Consider the following 26,226-nt stretch of genomic DNA (forward strand, 5'->3'; position numbering starts at 1 on the left):
TTTTGGGGCAGGTTTTGTAGCTGTGGGACAGTGCCGGGAAAATGAATTTGAACTTGAAAAGACTGCACAAACTGGGCTTGGGGTAAGGTTTTTTAGGGAGAAAACCATCATTTAAATTTTGCCCGGAAACTGGGGGATATGCCTGCTGGGAAAAAAAAACCCAAACCCCCAAAAAACCAAGCACAACAAACCACAAACCTTTACAAATTAATTTTAAGATAAGTATGTCTGTTTGTGATTACATAAGTCAAATAAGACTTTTCAAAGCAAACTGGAGGTGAAACTACAATATTCTCATGATTAGTCTTTAGGAATAATTTGAGTGGGGCTTTGCACTGATTGCCAACCAGTATCCAGATACGTGCACTTTTAAAAATGCCTAGTTACAGCAAAATACTAAGTGAAGTTTTTTTCAGGGGATTGGGATATTATCCAATGTTAAGGTCAAAATATCAGACTTAGGAGAGTGGTTTATATAGACCTAAAAATACATTGATTTTAATTAAATATCTTGAGACTTTAATTTATAAGAAAGAGGACTGCAAATCAGGGAGTTAAGATTATTACAAGGGATTTGTGGTTTTTTTGGTTTTTCTGTGTTTTTAATTTTATTTTAATGCTATGTCTGGTAAGGTGATTGAGTTAATGTTGAATTATGTTTGATCAAAGTAAAATATTTAGCAACTGTGCTACTTACCACAGAGAGCTGCTAACTCAAGGAACTGTTACCTTTCATAAAGGGTAATTCCTCCAGCTGGTGCTATATGGCTTTGATTTTTCTGTTAGTTAATAGTGTTTAAGTCTGAAGAAATGATTTATTATATTCTCTCTTCCAAGTGTGTATATTGTTTATTCACAGGTGCTTAAAGAGTCTGTGATTGACTTTTTTTTTAATAAAAATAAGTCAAAGGTCTCTAAGTCATTCTTTGTCAAATAGACTAGAAATACATAAGCTAGAACTGCCACTGGGGGTTGGCAGTATTCCTTGGCATATAAAGAAGTTTAAGCTGTGAATTTAGGTTAATTAATTAATCAAGATAGAAATGAAGCTTTTGGGTTTTTTTGCAACCCTTGAAAATTAAAGTGATAAGACGCTGTCTTCTGGACTTGACAGTCCAGTTTCTCACTGCTGCTGCTCCTCCTCCCAGCTTTTCTCAGTAGCTGTAGGGTTAAAATGACAGGACTGTCAGGTCACTGCAGTTGATTACCGCAGGGAAATTAAACGGTTCTGATAATTCCACCTGGCCCTTGCAAAAGCTGACAGCACCTTCGATCATGGGCATGGCAACAGCTCTGAGTAGAGGGATCCAAAAATCAGAACTGGGTAGTAATAGTGGATGAGAAGCAGCTGAGAGACTTGTAGAGGTTTCTTTTCAAGATAGTCATTACATCTGTAAAACCCCCCCTTTTTTCTAAATTACGGTGTAGTCTTGTGCCTATTTCATGGGCAATCCTCAAGCAACTACAAACAGGAATATTCAGGCTTTTCTTAATGCAATATCTCACTTAAGAATGTTGTACTAAGATAACAGGAGGTTTATTAAAACTGATTTGATTATTTTGTTTCCAATTTGTCTGAAGATAAGCTCTATCAAATATTTCCTGTCTGTGATCATGTCTTTTGATAGAAAGTCTTATGTTGTTGATAACAGGAAAAAAGTGGCAATTTAAGGGATTTATGCTTTTCTTAGCATCTTGAGGGAAGGAAAAAACCTCAAACTATGAGAGCTTGTTATTCTTATATTTGCTTTATACAGATGTCTCACTTTACAAGTGAAGATGAAGCTCTGTTACAGTCTATGCTTAGACAGTTGCTGCAGAGTGTGAAGGAAAAAATCACTGGAGCCCCATCTGTAGAATGTGCAGAAGAGATTCTCTTGCATTTGGAGGAAACAGATGAGAATTTTCACAAGTAAAAATATTTTTTCTCTTTTTAATATTTTGAAGGAGGTGAAATGTGTTGGACTATATTATTCCTGGGAAATGTTTACAATTTATACTGCTGTGTGAATGTGTATGTATTTATATATATAGATATCCTGTCACTAATCAACTCTCAAAAGATGCTAATTTAGAGAATAAAATTAATTTTGCCATTTTTCTGTTTTGTTTTTTTTCTTTTTGCTTTTCATTCTTGATAATAAATTTTTACTGTAATAGTAATTGGTGAGCTGTTTGTGAGAGAGGAGCTGACAAAGCTACCTAACTTAGCCAACTCTGATGCATGTGTACGTGTACTGTAATAAATGCACACACGAACAGAAGCTAGAAGAAATCCTCACTGAAGGCTGTCAGGCAGTATTTTTGACACTTGCTAGCCAATATAATTTTGTTTTTCAAAATAAAGTAAATTTTCAGAAGGCTACTTGGCTTCCATATTTGATTGTTCTGTCTGGCTTATATTACTGAACCCTTGTATATCTTATCAGGTAGTCATTCTTTTAATTTATGTTTTGAATAAAGCAGAAATGTATCCCCATCACACCTCTGTTAAATAAGACTTGACAGTGTGACCTCACTTACATGCGATCTAGATTTCTGGAGCCCATGGTCCTCTTTCCATGGTATTCTAACGTTTATTTTTTTACTACATGGGAGATTTTTAGAACGTATTTATGAAAGTCAAGAGAATATCAAGCTGAAGTCACCTTGAAGACATTTTAATAAGGGCCAGAGTTCTGTGACCTGACTTCTTCTGAGAAAGCTGGTTCCCTGCCAGTTTTTTCAGAAGTGGCACAATCTACGTTCTGTTAAATTTGTCTAGTTTTTAGCATTGCTTTGTCGATAGAAGTTAGGTGAAAGTAAATAAGTGAAATAGAACTAGGGTTTATCTAAAATTTCACTGTAATTTTAAAACTTCAATGCTTTTGTATCTTCTGAAGATGCTAAATGCTTTAGAATGTATTTTAGCTCAATTTTAATTTGTATTACAAATTGTATCAGATAACACTTTTGTTGGCAGTCTTGTGAATTTTGAGCACCAGGTTACTGGGTGACAAGCATGAGAGTAAAAAAGTTGGTTATAAACATATCAAAGTTGAAAAGAGTAAAAATTGGTTATAAACATATCAAAGTTGAAAATGACATGTAATTTTGAAAGAAAAACATTTTTATTTAAAGGAAGATATATACAGTAAAAAACCCCCAAACACTCAAAAACCTATGAAATTACTTCTGTCAATATTTCTTCTGAGTACTTATTAGGAGAATACCCAGGATGAGGGAGTAAAGTCTACAGCTGGCGGAAACAATGCATATGTAGCTTTCCCCTTTAGAACAGTGAAACCATGGCATCCATTACTCTTTCTGGTATGTTAAAAAATGGGTGATCCTAAAGATACTTTCTTTTAATGAGAAAAGTTTTAACTTATTATTTAATGGAAAATCAAGTGATGCTTTAAAGACAGAATGTGAGCATTACTCTCTGGCACTGGAATATTTCTGGAGGTATTCTAGTCTTGTTCATGACCCACAGCAGTATAGGTTGGTTTTCATGGAAGGTCAGAGAGGTCATTAGTGAGATTTATTAGTGAGACCATTAAGAAGCTTTCTCCTTGACCCTTACCTCATCCATCCAGACTGCAAGCTCCTTTATTAGTAGCGTGTGCTTTTGGATTGTCCAATATGCTAGTTCAGCTCAGCATTTTGATCAGCACTGTTTCTGCCTCATGGTTATTTTGCCTCAGTAATTTTATCAGATTTTGAGGCCTTGCTTTATCCTTTGTTCCCACTTTGATGCAGAAAAGACAGAAACACAGGATCCTCAGAAAGCTAATAAAAAGGAAAATTGAATCAAGTTCAAAATTTATGTGCAGTAGTAGAAATCGGGATTGTTAACTATATAAGTAGCAAGTTTTCTGTTGTATTTTTTCCTTAAATTAAAGTCCTAGAGGTTTTTTTAACACTTTTTTTTCCCTGGTGCTTCCTTTGTAAGCCCAACCAGATCAGTCTGACTTGATTCTGCATGTGAAGAAGTAGTTCTATCATTGCTGAAACACTTACTTGTTACAAAACGTTTTTGAGGTGGAAGAATGAAACAGAAGATCAAGGCTAGGACATCAAGCAGACATAAACTTAGTGGCATGAATAATGATGTGATTGCTGTGTATGTCAGAGCAAAGCAGTGACTGCAAAAAGGTATACCCTGGAAATGTTACTGTCATAAAACAAATGGGAGAAAGTTTTATGAAAGCTTTCATTCAGTGGAGAGTGGTGTGCAGTTTCATTATTGCGGAAGTGAAAAGCCAGCCTTGAAGACAAATGAAAATGCAAATAAACATGTTTGCATCTTTCTTGAGATGTATTTCTGTTACTTTCATTGAACAAAAGTGATGTAGGAATGGAAATAAGTGGGAAATGAAAAAAACAAAGGACTGTTATACCTGATGGAACTTGAGGTAGGCAGTGTAGTGAGGAAGTATGTATCATGATACAAGACACAATTTTCTGTGTGTATTTCTTTTAATGTATCTTGAATGTAGTCTGATTTTTTTATTTTTTATTTTTTTTTAATATCCAAGAAAGGCAAAACCTGCTGCCTGTTGTAACAGTTGCTTTTAATTACATTTGCATTTTATAGGTGTGGAGTCTGTACCTACATGGTGAACTGACTTTTTTATTTGAATTTTTCTCACTCTGTATTTATCCAAATTAACACAAAGTAGTTGCACATCTGCATTCGATATACAGAAAATACAATGATGCATCTACTGTTTATGTATGATTACTTTTTTGTGTGTTTGTTTGCCTTGTCCTTTATACAAATCAGAAGACTAACAAAAAAAAATGTTTATATATTCTGAGCACTACTTTTTAGCAATTTCTATAGCTAATAGAGAGTCTGAGGACCCAGCGAGAGTATTTTGTTTGAAATCCCCCTCTGATTGTTCTTTTGTTTAAACAAGTTTCTGTGAGTATCTAATAATAAGAGCGCAAAGTGCCAATTTCCTTATGTTTAACATGTACAATCACAGACAACTAGTTTGTCAGTTTGAGTGAGATCTTCTGCATACTGTCATGACACACAGACTTTTGTAAGCCTTAGACATGCTCATATGCTAGAATTTATAAATTGTGTTTTCTGTGTTTCTTCTCATTTTGTATGTATACTGCATAAATAATAATACCAGATGGATATACTATAAGACAGTGCTATGTTCAGGATGCTCCAAGTAATGTTTCTTTTGGAATTTTAAATTTGAGATTTCTTGATATTCTATGATTTTTGTCTACAAAACCTTAATCTGTTGTCCGAGTAGATTTTTACATTTAGAAGAAGCACAAAAGGAAATTAGAAACTATTTGGTATTGTTTCTTCCTGGAATATGCTGATAATGACCATATTGAAGAAAGTCAAACTTACTGTGTTTTTTTATACCACTGAAGTTATTTCTCTGCAAGTCATAAACCCTTACCTTGAAGTAACAGGTTTGCTGGGAGAGAAGATAGCGAATGTTAATATAATGTTGAAAATGTTTGACGGTGAGCTCAAGTAAATCTGTTACATTTTAATTTTGTATATTTGTTGCAGCTATGAGTTTGTGAAATACCTTCGACAATATATAAATAATACTGTGGGATCTGTGATTGAAGAAGAAACAGAAAAATGTACTTCTGCTCAAAATCAGGGTGAAGTATCTGGCTATGACACGCTTGTCCAACATGTTACTAAGAAGACCCGTGAATCAAAAGAGTGAGTATATACATGTAATTCACATTTTTGTTTCTTCTTGTCTTTGTCTTCCTTTCTTTTTCCCAGAACTAATTTTGAAAAAATAAATTCTGAACCAATGGGTAACAAAAGTGATTCCTTGCCTTTCAAAAATTAGTGCTAAGCAATTAGATGTTCCCACCTTACATTGCAATTTGTCATGCTTCGTCTCACTCTGGAATTAAGATTATGAACTACTGCACAAAAAGATCGGTAGCACATCTATGAAGTTTTTGAGGTATCTAGGACTGGAGTTGGGCAGGGGTAAGATTTGAGAGAGGAATCACTACTTCATATACAAATTAAATTCAGTTGTGATATGGAAGTTGGCCTAAAGGAAAAATTTGTTTTATCAGGTATTAAAGTTTGATAATTTCCTTAGATATAAATAGAGAATCTGCATGACAATGTTGTTTTCTAAAAAAAGTAACATAAATTAGAATACGTGTGTATTTTTTTTAAGATTGCTTCCTTGGGATCTAGCCAGGTGTCCCATGAGAGTAGTATGTTTAGTCAGATCTGCTTTTGTTGACTAGTTTAAAAATTGAAGTTTAAGCTATCTTGCTTTCTATTTTAGTGTACATGCAAAGATACTCCTGCAGTGCAGTCCATGTAATGTAGAATTGGTATGTGGACCAACTGAGTATAGCTATCCAAGATTCTTTGACTCAGACTGTCAGCTGGCCAGAAATCAGTAGGTGTGCAAAACCGTGTATCGGCATATTACAGGATCTGTTGTCCAGATTAATTGGCTTTGACCATCGTATTTAGTAAAGAAGCCTTAAATAGAAAAACCTCTGTGAGTACCAGTTAAATTCTTTTCTTTTTCATCTCTTCCCTACTAACTTTGTTCACCTTCCTATGGACATTAAAATAACTTTTCTTTGGAATACAGAGGCTGGTAACTGTCTTGCTGAATTTTCATGCTTTGGATTTCGAAGGATTTGCATAGGCAGATAATTGCCATGATTCTTTAAAGCAGTGGTCAGTAGTACCTATAAAATGGATTTTAGTATATACAGCTGTTACTTCCAGAAAATATGTAAAACTTCAAAAGTTTAGTGTATGCATCACATCATTTTTGGAATTCCTGTACAAAATCTAACTGCATCATAATGCTTAAAGCAGTTCTAAAAGTTTTGTTTCTTTAATTAAAACAAACAGTATACTTTTGTCATCATAGTGAATCAGGTCCTTGCCTCTCTATTTTTAATTGTCATGGAGAGCCATGATGAGGGATTTACTGAGGTTGAACCATTACAATGTGAAAAAAATGAAATTAAAGTGAGCACCTGAAATGGTGAATGCTGAAAAATGAAAAACAACCAATCACCCACCCACTATTTTAGCATCAGTGGTCATTTTTATGTGTTGCAGAGGAAGCAAACAAAAAAAGACAATTTTTGACTCATTTTAGCCACTGAAATGTTTTTACACACTACTTCAGCTGAACTATTTTTTTCACTCATTTTTATTGGACAATCTTAACTTACCTCCATCTCTCTTTTTAGTGGAACTAGGATTTTACTGTGATGCCTATTGTTTACTATGTGTTCTCAATAAGAAAGGAATTAAAAAATAGTGTATGTTTCTGTTCTAGAAGATTTTATTTTCTGTTTGTTATCAGAAGGTTTCTCATCTAGAAGTACACAGAAATATGTTTTATGAACCATGCTTTTATAGGGTCCTTTTCGTGTCACCTGTCTGCATGCATTCTGAACTCTGATCAAGCATTATTGGGTGTCACTGTGATGGTCTTGATATAATTTCAGGATCATTCAAAGTCCCAGTTTTGTTCATTGCAATTACTCATTTTCTGTGGTAGGTAGTATGCTTAAAGGTATTTATGGAGAAAAAAGTGTTAAGGAATTTAACTCCTTAGTGATACATTCTGTTTTTTCATAGTACAGTCATTTATGTTAGAAGGCAGTTCTTGATCAACTACGCTTGGCTTTTATTTTCACCTAGAAAATAGATGTTAGGATGACTGTTTTTCACATTATGCTGTTTGTGTCTTTTTGTTTCGAGGATCAGGACCTTAGGCTTCGTGTGCTCATTAAAGTTTGTAGAAGAAGCTCCAGTGAACTAAATATGTCTGTATCTTATATTTTTAATTTGAGAGGTAGGAGGATATTAAAGCACAATGGTAATTTATATCTTTGGTGACTGTAAAATAAGTAATATTAGCCTTAAAGTAAAAAATAATTTGAAATAAAATATCAACATTTTACAATAGGATGTTTTTCTGAAGCAGCTTTTATTTTGAATTGCTTGCTTGTGGATATTATTATTCAATTTATGTAACTTAGAAAAACCCTGGTTTTGTTGAAAGAAAATTATTTTGTGTGTACGACCTGTACTCAAGATCTTGAATCAGGATGATGTGTTCTCTTCTGTTGGTTCTGCTTGAGGCTTATAGCAGAAGAAAAACTGGATGTCGAACTTGAAGAAACATAAACAGTAACAAGGATGAGAACTGGCCTGTTTTCTCAGAGACAGATTCTCCCTTCTGGTGGATTCACATTGTTCTTTCTTAAGAACCTTCCAGAACAGGATTATGTTAGTGGTATTTCATTGAATGGTTTTAGACGGGCAAAAAGGAATTCTATTATAATTTTAAAATAATGTTACCTGCAACATTTAAGGTACATACATGGTTTACTCATTGTGGATTTGCATTTGTTTTTCATTCATTTCTGTAAATTCAGTGAGTTCGGGTCTAAGTAGCATTATGCCATATTCAGTTATTGAAGATGTAGTGATTTTTTTTTAATTAGTGATTTTTATGCTCTTTAATATTAAAATCATCTTTACTTTGAAGATACAGGGAAATGATGCATGCCTTGAAGAATGTCATGATGGTTGTGGTAGAATCTTTGATTAACAAGTTTGAAGAAGATCGGATACGTAATAAGGAGCTGGATAGTAAAACAAAGAAAGAACGTAGGAGTGGCTATTATACAGACAACTGTTCTGACAGTGACTCCTCGTTCAACCAAGTACAATGTGTTTTCTCTCTATGTTCATGAAATAAGCATGATACTGCAAAATTGTTAAGTTTCTGTCAGTGGAGGTTGAGAAGCAGCCCTAGAAAAAGATTCATTCTTCCTATCTTTGATATATCCTTAAACAAATTAATTGCCCTTCTTTCACTCTCAAGTACTAAGCTTATACTAGCTGTCTAACCTTTAGACAGCTTATGCTGGATGAGATGGATATGATGCCCATATGCTCTAAAATACGTATGCAAGTACTGCATAGAAAAAATAATGGTAAGAGCAATACATCATCTAACTTACTGTGATTTTACTTTAGGAGCCAAGTAATGTGCAGTTCATTTGCAGACTACTGCATTATGCTATATTACTTACTGAATGAATTATTATAAGGGGTTTTATGAAGATACAGGAAACTTTTAAGTAAAGCAAAGCAAAATATGTAACGAGAATTTTGTTGCCGTAAACTTAACTTTGGGCAAATGGCAGAAAACATTTAGAATGTTGACTTTAATGTTAAATTAGTTGTCGTGGTTTAACCCCAGTCGGGAACTAAGCACCACACAGCCGCTCGCTCATTCCCCCCCTGCCCCGCCCCCTGGTGGGATGGGGGAGAGAAGTGGAAGAGCAAAAATAAGAAAACTTCTGGATTGAGATAAGAACAGTTAAATAATTGAAATAATAATAATAGTAATAACAGTAATAAATTGTAATGGAAAGTAAAACAACAAGAGAGAGAGGAACAAAACCCAGGAAGGGAAAAAAAAACCAAACCACAAAATACAAGAGGTGATGCAACTGCTCACTGCCTGCCGACCGATGCCCAGTCCCTAAGCAACGATCACTGTCCCCCAGCCAACTCCCCCCAGCTTATATACTGAGCATGACGTCATATGGTATGGAATATCCCTTTGGCCAGTTTGGGTCAGCTGTCCTGGCTGTGCTCCCTCCCAGCTTCTTGTGGCTTCTTGTGCACCTCCTTGCTGGCAGAGTATGGGAAGCTGAAAAGTCCTTGACTTAGTATAAATGCTGCGTAGCAACAACTAAAACATCAGTGTATTATCACACATTATTCTTGCCAAATCCAAAACCCAGCACTGTACCAGCTACTAGGAAGAAAATTAACTCTATCCCAGCCGAAAGCAGGGCATTAGTATAAATGCTGAAGTCCTAATTATTAAAAGTAAGTTAGATATCAGAAAGACTGATGATTTTAATCTTCTGCTGTTCAGTTTAATAATATATTCTAATGGTAATTTTATAATGTGTATTACAGAGTTATACGTTCATGAGTCAAGAACAGTTGCAGCTGCTTGTAGAAAGGCTTGACCCTATTCAGCCTAAGGAAGTAAGTTTCAAAGGAGCAATAAAATGTTAATACAAGTGAATGTTTATGGCATATTGGAAAACAGACTGTATGTACGTAAGAGTTCATATGTACGTAAGTGGAATCTTGTCTTTGTTGGTTCATATATCTTGGCTTCAGTGCAGCAACTGCTCTGCAGTGCAGTATTTCATTGTTCATAACCATCTGGTTCAAAAGCTAGTGTTGCAGCAAGTATCTTATTTTTTTTGTTAGGAGTTTATTGCTATAGATGGGCATTTTTAGTTTGGAAAAAGTTGTTCTGTGAGAAATAAAATTACTGAATCTTATATTTCTGTATACGTGCCCCTTGCCCTTCTTGGTAACTTCCGTGTTGTCCTTTGTGTTACCCGTATCAGAAGGGAGAGATGCCTGCTGATTTGCCAACAAGCTACTGCCAGATGGAATATATAAAGTCCAAGTTAGGTTTACCTTCCTGTCAGTGACAGTACTAATTTGGGTCTCTAACCACCAATCAGCACCAGCTGCTGGTATTTTTGAAGCTTGGAGAAACATCATTTTGAGAGTGCTGTCTCAGTAAGATTTGTTTAGGATTGTCTGGTAGTTAAAAAAAGCATGGTAGATGGGAACTGGTATAAACATTGTGATTGAGTTTTCTTAGAAAACCAGGTAAAAAGTCTGATGCTATTAAATATTGTATCAGTTTGTTTCAGTAATATGAAATAAATTACTAGAGATTGTCTACAAATAGAACCAAAAAAAGTTATTTGAAATTATTTAGATTATAATGCCGATGAAAATTCAGCAGTAAAACAGTGTCTAGTAACTCTCTCTCCACTTTCCCTTACTGACTTTTTAGAGAGCTGCTAGGCACATTTGTAGTATTTGGTGATAATTTCCTATATTCCCTGATAAAAAAATATTTGATTACAAGCAGAAAGTAGAACATAATCCTTGCATCCAGTATTAAAAACCTATATAAAATGGTTTTGTTGCTGCTTCAAATATATGTTTGGGGTTTTTTTTCTCAGTGATGTAGTATTTTGTCTAAATCACCAGTAGCAGAAGATAAGTATTCTGGAATTCCTTATCCATTCTACAGCCAGGTCCTGTTCCTTCCTTCAAATTATATTGTAAATTACATATTTGAGAGGTTGTTGTGAATGGATTTGTGGTGTTTATCTTTTTGACCACTTCAGGTTCGCCAAGAAGCATTGCAGACACTGTGCTTTGCCCCTCCCTCTGATATACTGAACTCTGAGAGTTGGCCAAATCTGCGTAAGCATCTAACAATGTCTCTGTCAGATCCTGATGCAACATTCAGTGTAAGCTAATGTTCTGCATTTAATTATCAGATGTGTACCCTTAGTAGAGAGTACTGCAGAGGAATAAGAAGTTACATATGTATTATGAATAGTCCAGCAGGGTCCTAAGACATTTTATTATTTGTGTATGTATCAGATAAACTCTTTTTGAAGTAGAAGAACTATATGATTCCAATAGGTCTTGATTTAAAGGATTACAACAGGATTTCAATAGGATTTTTAGACTGGAGTACTCGTTTACATATCTTTTAATGGCAATGAAGAGGTTTGAATGTCTTTTAGCAAACAGACGTAAAAAAAATTGACAAAACTCTTCCGTAAAACTTGTTATGTTAATATTTCCTATTTAAGTCAGGTATATGCTCCATGATGATAAGAAAATGATACATAGTAATATTACACAGGCACTGATGAGGAAAAAAAAAAAGGCAGCTGCTTAAACTGCTTTTAGATTATTTATTATGCCAATTAAAGTTGCCCCAGCTGCTGTCATGTATTTCTCTTTCAGCTTAGAAGGTCTATGATTTCTTTTGAAACACTGCTAGTTATAAGTCATTGGTACCTTTAATGACATAAAAACATTAATGTTAATGGAAAAGTACAGTAATATTCCCTGGTCTGCTTCTTTGTATCTCAGTGAGGCTTTGCATTGGTGCTGTCAGTTAAAGTATCTGAATAAAATTTCCTTCGAACTGTAGGTTTCTGTGGTCCCAAACTGTATATTTTTGTAAAATATGCTTCATATCTGTAAGATATCTGAGCAATATGTAATATTAAGAGTAATGCCACTACATATTGATTATTGTGCAATAATAATACATAGTTACATGACTCTAATACATTGCTTGCTTTTTCTCCCTTAGGAGAAAATTCTTAGGTTCTATGCAAAAACCTTTTCTTCTTCTCCATTTAATATGACAAGAGAAGTCTATACAAGTTTAGGTATGTGCATTTAACGACATTTAAGACTTCATGAGTCATGTACTTCCTGAAAATCAGTTAACTTTTATAATGAAGCTGTATAATACAGTCTGTTTTGCCACTATTGTCATGGAGGTGAGGCTTTTTTTTTTTTTCCCTTCTTTAGCAAGGCACTTGGAGTTGTACTTTCTTTCTGGAGAATACTCTCTTCGTATTTCAGCTGGTCTGGATGTATCTAACACAGACATAAATTGTTTACTTAAAAAGGTTTAAATTAATTTTCCGTACCTTTTTTGTCATTACTGAAACATCATGCATTATTTATTTTTTAATTTTAATAATTATGTTTTCAGGTCCGCCTTTTAAATGAGTACCAAAAGGAAGCTCCCTCTTCCTGGATTCGTCATCCAGAAAAGTATGTCACCTTCAAAAACCCGTCACTGTTTCTTAATTTAATGATTTTTGACATATCATTAGATGCATATAATTTTAGCAAAAGGTTGATTACAGGATGTACAGATGACTGGTCAGTGATAAAGGAGGGAATATAAACAGAGGGTGGGAAAAGTGAAATAGGGAAGTTGCATAGGAGTAGTCATGGGTCATATTAAGCTGCTTACTTAGCTTTTGAAGTGTTCTAAGTGCTTTTTAACAAAAATAATTTGGGTGTTTTACAAAGTAACAAGTGTAATAAAATATGTAATCATGTAGGAGAATACACATGTATGTTGTTACTAGTTTTATTCATCGTAATACAAAGAGTTAATATCCTTACGAGATCAAGTTAAAGATAATGTTGTTGATATTTATGATTTATCTGAACAATGAGGTTTTACCAGAAATTTGTTCCTGAGTATTACTGGTGGAAAGATTTAAGTGATTTTTGTTTTATGTTCATTTTTTCCTATTTGTGTCATAAGGTACATGGAAGAAGTAGTGGAGAGTACCTTGTCACTTTTGTCAGTAAAACACGAGCCTAATCATCCTGCCTCTCCAGATTTTTTGAGTCCAGTCTACTTCTTAGCTCTGCTAGATATCAAAGCAGTATGGTTTAAAAAGTGGACGGTAAGCAAAAAAAACCCAACCCAACAACCCGTAACTTGTTCATGTCTGACATGTATTTTGAAAAGTTTGATTATGACTATTTTTATCACAGACCTATTGTGACCTGATAACAACCTATAATGAGTACTGTAATTAAGGAAGTCGGGGGTGTGTTTTTAGGCATTTATGTCCTTTGCCCTTTAACACTACTCTCTCCCTCCATTTCTGTTCAGTTACTGGTTTTCATAAAATTTCTGAGAATGGTGCTTTGGGACTTTAGTCCCTTTGTCATAATTGACTGACAGCCATCAAAGATGCAAATATTTTTCTGGAAGAAGTGATGAGCATGAAAGTACAGTTATGTATATGATATGCTGCACACAACTTGCTAATCTCCAGTGGACATTACAGCTTTTTGCAGCCTACCATGTATAAACTTATAATTTAGGATTTACATGGCAATGTCAAAACACGTAGTCTAACATTTCAGCGTAGTTATTGTTTTTCTGTTTATTGCATGTTCTGCTACACATTTTTCTAATGACATAATTTTTTTTGTCATCTTAAATGTACTACAAACAAAAGGCTCAGTTTAGTATAATGCTGGTTTACACAAGCTGGAGTTCAATGCATTGAATATGTACTGTGCACAGGATCCCTAATAAAACAGAATCGGGGATAATTTCTACTTTTTAATTAAAAAATAAAACTTACATGTTTGAAGTTGACATTAGGTCTTCTTTGTCATTTTAGCATGCGTATTACAGCAGAACAGTGCTACTTAGGCTTTTGGAAAAGAAATATAAATCTTTGGTAAGTATTTCCCAAGGCAAATTACTTGGAACTTGTTCTTGCTTTGCACATTGTGGTTTGAGCATTTTTTTTTCCTTTTTTCCCTTTTGTCAGAGCTGTTCCATGTTGTTTAGCTAGATAAGCCTTTTTGATTTTAATGTTTTTTTTAAATTTCTCTTTGCTTAAATGAATCATTGTTAAATGCAAGGAAGGGTATGTGACCGGCTCTGAGTAAGGGGAAATTTGGATGTTTTATAGCAGGTGTTTAATTAGGATTATTAATTCCTTATGTTGCATTCGTATTTAGAATTATTTTTGACAATGTATAAAAATAGCAAATGGTGCATGAAAAAATATCATAAAAACTCTGTGCTGAATTTGGATTTTTGATGGAAAGAGACTAAAAAACCACCATTGTGTTCTTTTGTGATATGAAGCATTAAGGATTCAAAGTGTCAGCAAAATAAATCAAACTGGGAAAACATCTTTAATAATGTAGGTGTTAATCCTATCACATACTCTGTATGGGCAGATCTCTTCACTGAGATGGAAGTTGCATTGTTTTCAGTAAGACCAATGTAGATGTGAGATCCATTGATATAGACAGGACTTTGGCTATGTTTTGTAAAATCTTGTAATACAAGTGAAATGTAATGTAAAATATATGTGACTGATAAAACCTTAAGATGGGCGACAAGGATCCAGACAACTATAAAAGAAGTTTGTCTTGTTTTTGTGTATGCATAGAACAGAGCATAGAATAAAGCATGTTCCGTGCAACAAAAAGTTCATAATAGGAAGTCCATGAGCAGGGTAGTCTAATCTAATTTATAAGCATAGAGTAAACATCTGATTAAGTATTTTTTTATTATGTATGTCTGTATGTTTTACTTACACTTGTGAATAACTCTTAGCAGCTGCAAATTGTAATAAATCTTAGTGTACATCTTTGTTGATATGCTATATTTGTGATTCATTTCTAAATCCATGCTGATAATTTTTAAACTTTTATATACATTGATTAGATGATAATGCTATGATAATGATACAACACTTCTGCAAAGAACAGTAATAGCACTGACAGCACCCAACAACCAAACTTACAGTATAGTAAGTGTATTCAAGACAGTTTTGCACGTGTGGAAAATGAAAATCTTCCATAGTAATGACAATACGGCAATCACCGATTGCCATTAACTTCTCAACTTGCATGTTCTCTGTACTCTTCTTCATAGATTGTCTTAATGCTTATAGAGCTGGTAGTGTGATTATGTAATAGTAATGGCAATGTGTATTAATAGCCCTGTAAAATTTTGCCTCCTGTTGGTTAGCCCATCCAAAGCACTGAAACATGAGGTAATTGCAGTGAAGTGGATATTTAGGTTCTTGTGTTAAAGGACAGTACTTTGATATAAGAGAGAATGACTTTATTGTAAAATACCAGGTATTTTATTATTTTCTGCTTTTTTCCACAGGTTAATGCAGCTGTCCAGCAATGTCTTGATTACTTTGAATTTTGCAAGGCAGCAGTTAATAAAAATTCCAGAGCCAATGACTTCTCCCAGCAGCATTGTAGTGAGTATCTTTGCATGTCTTGCATTATATCCACATACATCCACATTCTCTAGGTCTTTGAGCATGCTACCTAAAGAGGAAGACATTCTATCTGTTCTTTTTCTTCCCAAAATATTGTATGGCTATCTTTTGAGAGAACACTAATAGCAGTGGTTAGTTACTTAAGCTGTCTGTCTTTATATACAAAATGATCCACGTACGTTGCAGGTAGTAGCTAGGTACTGTAAACTAAAATAGAGTCAAGTTCTAATTTTTTGGTTTTATTGTTAAAGGTGATAAGCAGAACTTGTCTTACACTGGACGAGAATTGCAGTACGTCTATTTTGTTCATTCACTGTGCCTTTTAGGAAGATTGTTGATCTATAAGCAAGGCCGAAATCTCTTTCCAGTGCAGCTGAAAAATAAAAAAGGTAAGGCGAAGGCTGAGGAAAATGGAACCTGTTGAGCAACACTCTATCCATACTTGATATATGTTTCCACTGCAATATTGTGGACGTTATAGGACAACACTCTGTTCAGCAATTCTGTGCTTGGAAGCCTGTCTTAAAAGATGGTAGAGGTAATTTTGAGCATCAACACAGTTTTTTAATCTTTGATGGATGTGGTTGAATAGATTGCTTTTATCCTTTTAATATATTGATTTCATGTTGAAGGAGAGTTGGATTAGTGTGTAAGTGATTCAGTCTTTCTATGTATGAGTAGTATCTTTTGTCAAACCAATTGATACAATTGGTTGAAAGGGAGAAATGTCCAGGGACCAAAAGTGTTTTTCAGGTGTGAAACAAAATCAGTATTTCAAGCTAATTGCAAATTGAAAACAATTGCTCTGAGCTTAACCTATTAATAGAAGATAAAACAATGGTAGAGGAAAAGGTCGGTACCTGTGGAACAGAGGTGTTAATAAGGACAGAAGATAGGAAATGGAAAAGCCCTTGGACATCCAGAGGAATCTGCGTATGGTGATACATTGTGCAGGGTTGGCAAATGCAAGTGTGTGAGAACAATTGTAGTGTTCCATTACATTAATATCTTTATTAATTCAGTGTAGAATTCAAAACATTACTAGATACTAATTCCGAGACTTGTATTTTGAAGTTATTTTGTCCCTCTGGTTTGAGGATCAGGACTTAATAGATCCGATGTAGAGCAGTTGTGAGGAAGAAACATCTACTAATCGAGTGCTTTTGTCATTTACGGATTATCTGTATAACACCATTCAAGCAGTGATCCATTGGTGATGGTTGCTTTTTTCTCTCCCCTACAAAAGTAACAATTTCACTATCTGTCTTCTTAATAGCGTCCTTCTCAGCTTCATAGATAACAACCCTTTCCTCACAAATTGTCTGATTTATTAACATAATTACATTAAACTTGGAGCAATAGTTCCCAACCTGCATTTAGCTACTTGTTTGTTGTTTTTGCTTCAGACCTGAGGAAGAATTGTCTGACAGCTTGTCTCTTTTTCCAGTTGTTTCACTTAATTGAATAGCAAGGTAATGCTTTTTCCTATAGCTGTGTATATTCAGTATTCTCAAACTTTGGCTGCCATTTGTTTCAGTGGAAGACATGGTAAAATTGCAATTGGCTAAATTGGGAGCAAGCTCAAGCCTTATAAGTTGATCATGAACTACCTTGGTAGAGTCCCAGGGACATGCATGTCCTTTGCTTTATCGGTTGTACATATGTTGATTTCCTTAATAAAGCAAAATTTTGTTCACATATATTTACAAAATCCATTTTATTTGTAAAATTAAATTTACACTTTTATTTGCAGAGTACTTTCCTCTTTTTTTTTTCTTTTTTTTTTTTTTTTTAGATAGTGTATCCATAACCGAGCTCTTGGTATTATTTACTCAGCTTATTTATTACTCTCCAAGTTACCCAAAGACAGCTTTGGCAGTGCATACAGGTAAATGTCTGTTTTTATTATATGCTAATATATATAATTATAATGAGGCATGCGGTAACTTCTTTTGCAGTTTTAATGTGGGTCTGTTATTTGTGCAGATTTTTCTCTTCCCTTCCTCCCTTACCTTTCCTTCTTCCCTCTAACTGTGTTAAATCAGTGCTTAACAAAATTATAATTCAGAAACATCTACATAAGCTATATAGATATGTTTGTGTAAGTTAAAATATAAACAAATACTTCTTGTGTTCACCAGATAATTATTCTCCAGCAAGTCTTGTTATGGAGATTCTGCAAGTTTTTTGTGATCAAACAGGATGTGCTGCTGAATGTTTATATACGGATGCAGTGATAGATGCCCTACTTCATCCTGTTCAAAGTTTCCTGAGTGGCACAGAGGTTTGTAGTAATCTTCCAAATAATTTTTAAATCTATAGAATATTATCATTTTTCTGTATTTTCTGTGTAGAAGATTTATTTAGTCACATGGTAACTTCTGTAGTATTTTTCTACATTAGCTATTACAGTATGCCTTACATAGTGTAGGCCATCATTATGATTGGTCTGATGAACTTGGTTTTCTTGAAATCTTGTGAATAGTAGCAAAAATTGTGCTGTAGTGAGACCATTCCCTTGGGAAAATCACATCGCTTAATTTTTTTTTTTCCCCTCCCGACATTTTTGTGTGTCTCTTGGATATTTCTTGGATGCTTATCTGCTCTACCTGCTATTTAAAAGGCAACCTACTTTTATTCCTTTTTAAATTCAGCTGGCAACTTGAAGTTAAGTGTTCTCAATAATTAGTACAGGTAAAATATGTAATTCTTCATGGAAAATTATTATTTTCTGGATTGGTGAAAGGAAGAGGTTGGTTTTTTGGGGTTTTTTTTATACATTTCTATAAAAATTGTAAAAATCTTGGGAAACTGGGAAACATTATCTACCTCTAGGTACTTGGAAGTCTAGTTATAGTTTCAGCCTGTCCTGTTTTTGTTTTGACTGAGATGATTTAATTGATCTATGTGACTATAAGTCTCAAGACAGAGAGGCTGAGGGTCTGAAATGCCCATGGAGGAGCCTGAACTGTCTTACATAAAGAGACTTTGAGAGAAATTAATGGCTGAGAAGTTTTGAATTTACTTCCTGAGACTCATGCTTGCAAAGACAGTCTGGGTTCCTAACTTAAATACCTCATCTAGGTTCTTAAACCTGAATTTTGTCAGTATCCTTCTGATTATTTTTTCAGTGCAGTTTGTTTATTTTTCAGAAAAGACTCTTCATGTTAATTCCTGAAAATATTTTTACCTATACAAAAATACTCCAATACTATTTCAAAAGTGTGAACAGTTTCCAAGTAAATATTTTGAAGTATGTATTTCTGTAAAGCTTAAAACCATAGTCCTGCAAAAACTTGATCATGTCAATAATTTAGCTCTTCTGTAGGTATCTGTAGGTATCTGTACTGAGTACAGTGGCATTACTTACACATTTTATTATAAGGCTATCTATGGATGCTTTTGCAAGATTAACACTTTAAGTTGTCTTGTTTTTACTGTACATTGCAAAAATTTAGTGCAAATTTTTTCAAGTACAAAAAATGACTGAGCCTGCTTATGCTTTGAACACTGACAGTTAAATTTAAAAACAGTACTAAGGCAATACTTCATTGATTTGCTGTGATAGAGGCCTCTGTAATGCCCCGGGCAATCTCTATGGTCACATGGTATCTAAAGCATATACACCTGTCTCTCTTCTTTATTATACATTAGTAGTTAAAAAATAAATTATCTCAACGTTTAGCAGTTCTTCCCTATCTTTTTTTGTTTCTGCCGTGCTCAGCTGTCTCTCGCAGGTAGCTGAACTCTTAACAAATTGCAAAGCCTCCTGTGACTTAGTAACTGGTCTGTTTAAAAAAACAGGTCATGTTCAGGAGTATTTAATGCACAGTAGCTGTAGTAGGTTGGTTATGTGTTATGAATCTGGAATATGTCATATTTGTTCTAACGAAGGTGCAAATTGTTTTGTATTGCATCTGGCAAACCAATAGCTAGAAAAGGTAGGCCAGGTCAGAGTGATCCTCTTCCTCTTTTACAAGAATTTGAACTGATTTTGCTTCCCAACCAAACCATGGCACTTCTTAGACATCCAGGAATCCTAATGCTGGACTCTAATACTGGACCATGCCTATCTCAAAAGGAAGGCTATGGCCACGCTTGCATCTTTCTTCAGCTGGGGTTGGCGGGTGGGTAGCACTGGAGCTGCGTATGGGGCTCCTTGGTTGTACAGTGGGCCTGATGAGCAAACACAATGCTGTTATTTTACATTTGAGCTCTGAATTCACTCAGGTAAGTGCAAGCCTTACTTGCCTTTTAAGCAGAGTATTATTGTGTATCTGTAATAGAGAGGGAAGGAGAAACTCGGTGGCTATAAGCAGGAGTTGTCAGAATGATCAGTTTGTGGGCAGCAGTATTGACCTTTTGGGCTCTGTAGCCTCTGAGTTGCTGCTGAAGCATAGCTGGTGCAGAACATTGCATTCACATTTTAAATAAACAAAGTACCATGTTTTTGGGTTTTTCCTGGTGTTGCACAGGAAAGCAAAATAATAACGCACTTGAAGAAACAGTGACAGTACAGTATGTTCCTTTCTTAGAATCCTGCACAATGATACCCAGTAACCTAAAAATAAAAGGTGAGGGAGATTTTTAACCCTCTGTATCACTGAAAATTTTAACTAAAAAAACAAAGTCGAAATCGGTTTTTCTCTTGGGTTACTTTGACCACCGGCATTAATAGTAAATTCCTTAAATTTAAAAGTAGGAAGAGTATTTTCCTCTGTGCACTATATAAAATATAGAGCTACCTGTATATAAAATATAGAGCTAGAGAAGAAGCAGGAGCTGGATTGCATAGCATTTTTAAAATAATTTCTCTTGTGAGTCCAGCTGTCCTTGATGAATAACAGAAGAGTGGAAAAGTTTTAAGCAGTGGACTTCAGCTTCAGGAGAGTGGTGCTTTATTCCCCATTCTGACATAATAGATATTTAACAAGTGTTACTGGGAACAGTAATCCCCCCTAGCTCATCTCACTGTTGACTCCACTCTGTTGTCCCGAGCACGGATAGGGGGAAGCTTCCAAAGAGGGCTTCTCACTTTGAAAACTGTCCTTCTTTCTAAGTACGTTTGTGTATAAGTCCTAGGAATTTGCAGTGTTTCTCAGTCCCTGGGTGAGAAGGTACGCTCTGATTATCTCATGACCAAATTATTGAGGCATACGGACAGGAACAGAGTTTTGGTGAGCATCTTTAGGACACTGCATAAGTGCTGTAGAATTACAGCTGTTGTCTACTGTCAGGCCGTCGGCACATCTCCCCATTACTTTCCCTCCCCTGGGCTTGGCAGCCTGGGCTCAGGGCCAGCAGAGGTAATAGTGTTGGTGTACAGCCTTGAAGAGAGCTGTTTGAGAAAGCTCTGCTAGGAAGCTTCAGCAGAGATCCCCCCAGCGATGACTCTACTAGTAAGCCTCAGTGTGGACTCACTCCACATTCCACTCAGGAGTGTTTTTTAAGCTCAGATTCTTGTCCTCATTCCCTGCCTGTACTATGTTGTAGCAGTATGGAAGCCTAGTGTCCCATTGATCTGAACCCCGACCCACAGACATGACTTCTTCACTTGCTTTGCCTCAGACCTGCTTTGTCACTATAGATCGAGTTGCATGGCGATCATTGGACTGTGTCTGACCTTGGCTACTGTATCTGGAGCTGACCCTGACTCACTCGCTGGCCTTCCTGGCTTAACCTTGGACCTCCCTCATCACTGTGGAGGGGATCTGGACTGTTGGGTGAACCTAGTTACTCTCACTGGACCTCATCTGCTCACCTTGCTTGGGTATGGTGGGACTGCCTGCCTATCCAATGGCAAGCCACTGCCTCTGCCTGCCTCGTTACCACACTCAGTTCCTGGCTTCTTGTCCCTTGCAGAACATCCTGCCCTTGCTGCTGCCTGACAGGTTCTTCATGGAGCACCCATGTTCTGCTTGTCTACTATTGAAATATTGACTTCATTTATTAATGAGCAATGGCCAATTTAGCATTAACCTTTCCTTAAGCAGTCATCAGAAAGGTGACCTTCAGGTTCTGCATACATAAGCCAGACTTGAATAAACAGCTTTCACAAAAGCATTGAATTGAAAACTTTTTTTTTTTCTTTCTTCCAAATAGGTGTATATAAATTGTCTTGAAACCACTTTAATTGATGTAGCTGATATTTTGGCAAGGATTGCTGCTGTAGAAGATGGTCTTTCTCTTCTTCTTTATGGAGAAAATGAAAAAACTGCCAAAGAAGATAGGTAAGAGTGCATTAATGAACAGCATTAGTGAGTAATTTAATGAATTACATTGGTTTTATGAGACTCATTTCTCTTTTTTCTTTTATCTATAACGTGATATGTTTTGTTTATGTTTGGAGTAAAATACCTGATTATCCAGTAAAGTAGTGAGTGTTTTAGAGAATGTATTAGGGAGACATTTATGTGTATAACCAGGTGAAATGACAATTTAAAGAAATACTTTTATTAAGGGAGATTTCCATGGTTTACTTGTTCTTCTTATTCATGTGAGAGCTTTCCTTTCTCTGAATGTAGTTCCATTATATCCATAGTGCTGCTGTTCAGGCCAAAGGCTTCTTTTCTCTGTTTTTGTTTGTTTGTTTTTAGAATAAATATTAAAAATCAACCTAATTTATTGAAAGAATAGATTTAATGTAGCATTCACTTTTCAATACATCTAGTAGAGACAGGTCTTGTATCAGAAGCTGACATTCGTAACACCGTACCTAACTTAGGATTTGGGTGATCCTCTGGGTAGTATATTGTTAGCTGATGCTAAAACTTGAAACAAGGAGGTAAAATTGAGACTAGCCTATAAAAATATCTAAACTGCAGGTCATGAAAATGTATGGAATGTATGTCTTCGAGGTGGAGAAATCTCAGAAGTTGCATATGTTTTTAAGGGGGGTTGGAAGTAAAAGAGTATTTTAGAGAAAGAGTTGTCCTTTGCATTGCAAGCCTAGAAGACTTCAGAAGGAGATCTCAGTTAGGAAAAAGGAAGAAGGACAAATTTTGCCTTGTAGTGATGTCCTTAACACTGATTAAGCGGAAGCTAAAATGATTGTCTTGTTACTCTTCCCAACTGGTCTCCTGTAAAACACACAGTCTGTGTAGCTGATGGCTATGTGGGCTGGATGGAAGACAATGGATGCATTTTTGCTTTATGTAAACCTGTAGCCAAAGTAAAATCCCTTGCTGTACATTTCTCTTCTTCTGACTGATGTTACAAGTTATAATATGGTTGGCCCCTCCACAGTGGATCATAGTTTCTTTCCATATTTTCTTTTCCCCTAGAAAAAATTAAATAAGTTTAGTCAGAGGATTTGTTTCAAGGCTTATTTATGACTACAAAACAACATTTTAAAAGTGTTATTTTATTTCTAGTCCTACAGCTGTTCATGTAATTGTTCAGTTTACAAAGAAACTTCTTCGTGACGACATTTCTCTTTTATCTGGATCCGAGATTTTGCCAGTTGTTAAAGGAGCTTTCATTTTTGTATGTCGTCAGATGTACAGAACTTGTGAAGGCCTGCAGATGGTAATTCCTTATGGCTTGCATGAATCTATCGGAGAGGCCTGGAAAAAGGTAAATCTTATTTTGGATTGGGAAGATTGGAAAAAATCTTACTGTAAGAGGTTCAGCTTATATAATAATTGTTCTTTGCTTCAGGTTGCTTATATTTAAGTAGTGAGATAATGCTTGGAATTGTTCTAAAAATGAAGTTCTACTTCTCAACCTTTCCTTCTGTATGTGAACCTAGCAGAAGCTTAGTTTGAGACTTCGGTGCCTTAGGATTAAAGCAGGAACTCTCAAGATGCATTGATAGACCTATCATTCATAGATCAACTGCTTTCTAAACATTGTCCTTGATGCTAGAGGTCACCTGATGTTATGATAGCAAGTGTCCGCCACAGATCTGGTCTTCACTCTTGGTTTGGGATATTTTGAAAGGAAAAACTTCTGAGATATGGTCTTAGTAAATTTTAGGTTAAATTAGTTCATTTCGTCGGGAGATGCGGAGGAAAAAAGGGGATTCCAAATATTTGACTTAAATAGTTAGATGCCATTGAAATATTCTCAAGAGACCATAATGAGAAGTGCCAGGCAGGAGTTCTTGTCTTGCCTGTGTACTTGGTGTCATGGTTTAACCTCAGTCGGCAACTGAGCACCACACAGCCACTCGCTCATGCCCACCCACCCCACCAGCCCCCCTGGTGGGATGGGGGAGAGAATCAGAAGAGTGAAAGTAAGAAAACTCGTGGGTTGGGATAAAAACAGTTTAATAATTGAAATAAAATAAAATACTACTACTGCTACTACTAATAGCAATAATAATAATAAGAATATACAAAGCAAGTGATGCACAGTGCAATTGCTCACCATCCGCCGACCGATGCCCAGCCAGTCCCCGAGCAGTGGCCCCCCCGGCCAGCTTTCCCCCAGTTTATGTACTGAGCATGACGTCACATGGTATGGAATGTCCCTTTGGCCAGTTTGGCTGTGCCCCCTCCCAGCTTCTTGTGCACCTCCAGCCTTCTCAGTCGGTAGAGCATGGGAAGCTGAAAAGTCCTTGACTATCCTAAATCCAAAACCCAGCACTGTACCAGCTACTGGGAAGAAAATTAACTCTATCCCAGCCGAAACCAGGACACTTGGATATCTTATCAAGTGTAGAGTCTGTACTTCAACTTCAGTTTGATAGCTAGTCTAATGCTTTTCCTGCATGAAAGAGCTTGGGTCCAACAGTTCTGTGTGTTCTGCTTTCTATTATAAATTTACTGAACAAGGTATATGGATCTCTGCTTTATTCACTAAACTTTCCTATTTTCATTGTTCTGATAGCCATATGCAGTGTGAAAATTCTTACCTATTACTATAAAAATTTAGTTAAGATGGAAAAAAGACAGCAGATGCTGCAAGAGCAGTTTTCAAAAAGTTCACAGTGAAGTAAAATTCAAACAAATGTTTGAATCATTAAAATAACGTCGGCAGCATTTAGGTAAGGGTAGCATACAAAGCTTCAGTTTTGGCTTCCAGCTAAACTGAAAGCATATGTAAACTATAGGTATTAGAACTCTTAGTGGAAAACCAAAATTTAGCTGTGTTGTTTCACTTTATACTGAAAACTGGAACCATGTTTTTTTTTTTCCTCCAGTGATCATAAAATATTTTTTTAGAGAAGGATCAGACCAAGCTGGAAGAAAAAATTGGCTAAAAACCTAAAGATTCTTGTTGGAAGCAAGTAAGCAGGAGAGAGATTGAATGCAAGGGAAAAAGAATGGAACAGCTATTCTTCCTGTCAAATGCTGTATGCTTTTGTTATGATCAGAAGTTTTAAAAATATAGTCACAATGTAAACTGAAGCAGAAAATATTGGAAAGATAGGACATGAATAGAAGAGAGACTTAAATCACCAGCTTGTGGGTATTTCTCACTGCTTTTATATATGAATATTATCATGAGAGCATACATTTTGATTGAAAATAAATTATAGTATTACTTACAATCATAATTATATCACAATAAACTCTGTTTCTCATCAAAGACTTGGTTTTGAAACTTACGGTCTTCCTTTCATTGAGAACTTCAGGATTTTATTGGATTAAAGAGTTTAGTTCACTTGAATCATGCTGTAATTTACATAACTCAACATCTGTCTGTCTTTATGTGCTTTCCTATTGTGTAACTAGTCAGTCTTGAACTAACCTGTTACTCTATTTAATGTTTATCACAGGCAGACTGTTATGCTTTTGATGGGCATTTCCAGTTATTTGCTCTAAAGCACCACAGCGTTTGCACATGCACAAAAGACTTCTTTGCACATTAAAATCCTTTATTATGGTATAGAACATCACTTAGACAAATTGTTTTGACAAATACAAGATAAGTAGGCTGAATGTGTGAAGTTTAAAAAAAATCATGAAACATTTAACTGACAAAATGCCATTTCTTCACATCACTTTGGAGGTCATTTTGAGACTGAAGTGGAATCTACACATTCAGGACTTCAGGAATCGACAAGTTAGTACAGGAAAGTCACATTTTTAACTCTGCCATCTTGATTACTTTTTAAATTATTTTCTGTCATTGTTCAGTTTTAAAACATCTGCTGTTTATAAAACATTGTACCATTTATAGTGTAGCAAAAATGGTGGACTTTAGTGGACTGTATCCAAGCAGTAGTGACAATTTTTTAATGGATAGACTGGTAATTCGTTTCTTCCTATTTTACACATCTCCTGGGGTTTTAAGACTGATGGAGAAACAATTTTTTTTCTTGGCACATTCTGCTGGAATTCTGGGACAGAATTTGTACAGATGATAATAAAAGGGGAACTTAATAGAGCCAGGACAACTGACTAGTTTAATAGAGGAATCTTTTATGGATTTATTAGATCATGTTTATAAGAGAGTGAATTAATGACTGCTCACTTTCATTTGGATGGTGCAATATGCTTTTTATCCCTAGAAACATAAAACAGCTTAAATCATTCATCTTAAATATGCAGTGTTGTTCACACCAATTAT

The 26,226-nt window shown here is 35.4% G+C and overlaps 1 protein-coding gene across 1 annotated transcript in view; it reads left to right on the top strand.

Moving 5' to 3' along the window:
* The first annotated feature begins 1,757 nt into the window (after positions 1–1,757).
* Positions 1,758–26,226, top strand: part of TBC1D32 (TBC1 domain family member 32) — an 89,562-nt gene continuing 65,093 nt past the window's right edge. Inside the window, exons 1-16 of the mRNA XM_009289179.1 lie at positions 1,758–1,912; positions 5,531–5,692; positions 8,532–8,709; positions 9,983–10,054; positions 11,230–11,355; positions 12,219–12,297; positions 12,443–12,543; positions 12,630–12,691; positions 13,197–13,341; positions 14,074–14,133; positions 15,588–15,687; positions 15,960–16,097; positions 17,504–17,596; positions 17,850–17,992; positions 21,811–21,938; positions 23,082–23,283. Coding sequence (XP_009287454.1) covers positions 1,758–1,912; positions 5,531–5,692; positions 8,532–8,709; positions 9,983–10,054; positions 11,230–11,355; positions 12,219–12,297; positions 12,443–12,543; positions 12,630–12,691; positions 13,197–13,341; positions 14,074–14,133; positions 15,588–15,687; positions 15,960–16,097; positions 17,504–17,596; positions 17,850–17,992; positions 21,811–21,938; positions 23,082–23,283 — 1,944 coding nt within the window. The remainder of the gene's footprint in view (positions 1,913–5,530; positions 5,693–8,531; positions 8,710–9,982; positions 10,055–11,229; positions 11,356–12,218; positions 12,298–12,442; positions 12,544–12,629; positions 12,692–13,196; positions 13,342–14,073; positions 14,134–15,587; positions 15,688–15,959; positions 16,098–17,503; positions 17,597–17,849; positions 17,993–21,810; positions 21,939–23,081; positions 23,284–26,226) is intronic.

The sequence above is a fragment of the Aptenodytes forsteri genome, unplaced genomic scaffold, assembly GCF_000699145.1.
Source record: "Aptenodytes forsteri isolate BGI_AS27 unplaced genomic scaffold, ASM69914v1 Scaffold217, whole genome shotgun sequence".
In the NCBI taxonomy this organism is placed as follows: domain Eukaryota; kingdom Metazoa; phylum Chordata; class Aves; order Sphenisciformes; family Spheniscidae; genus Aptenodytes; species Aptenodytes forsteri.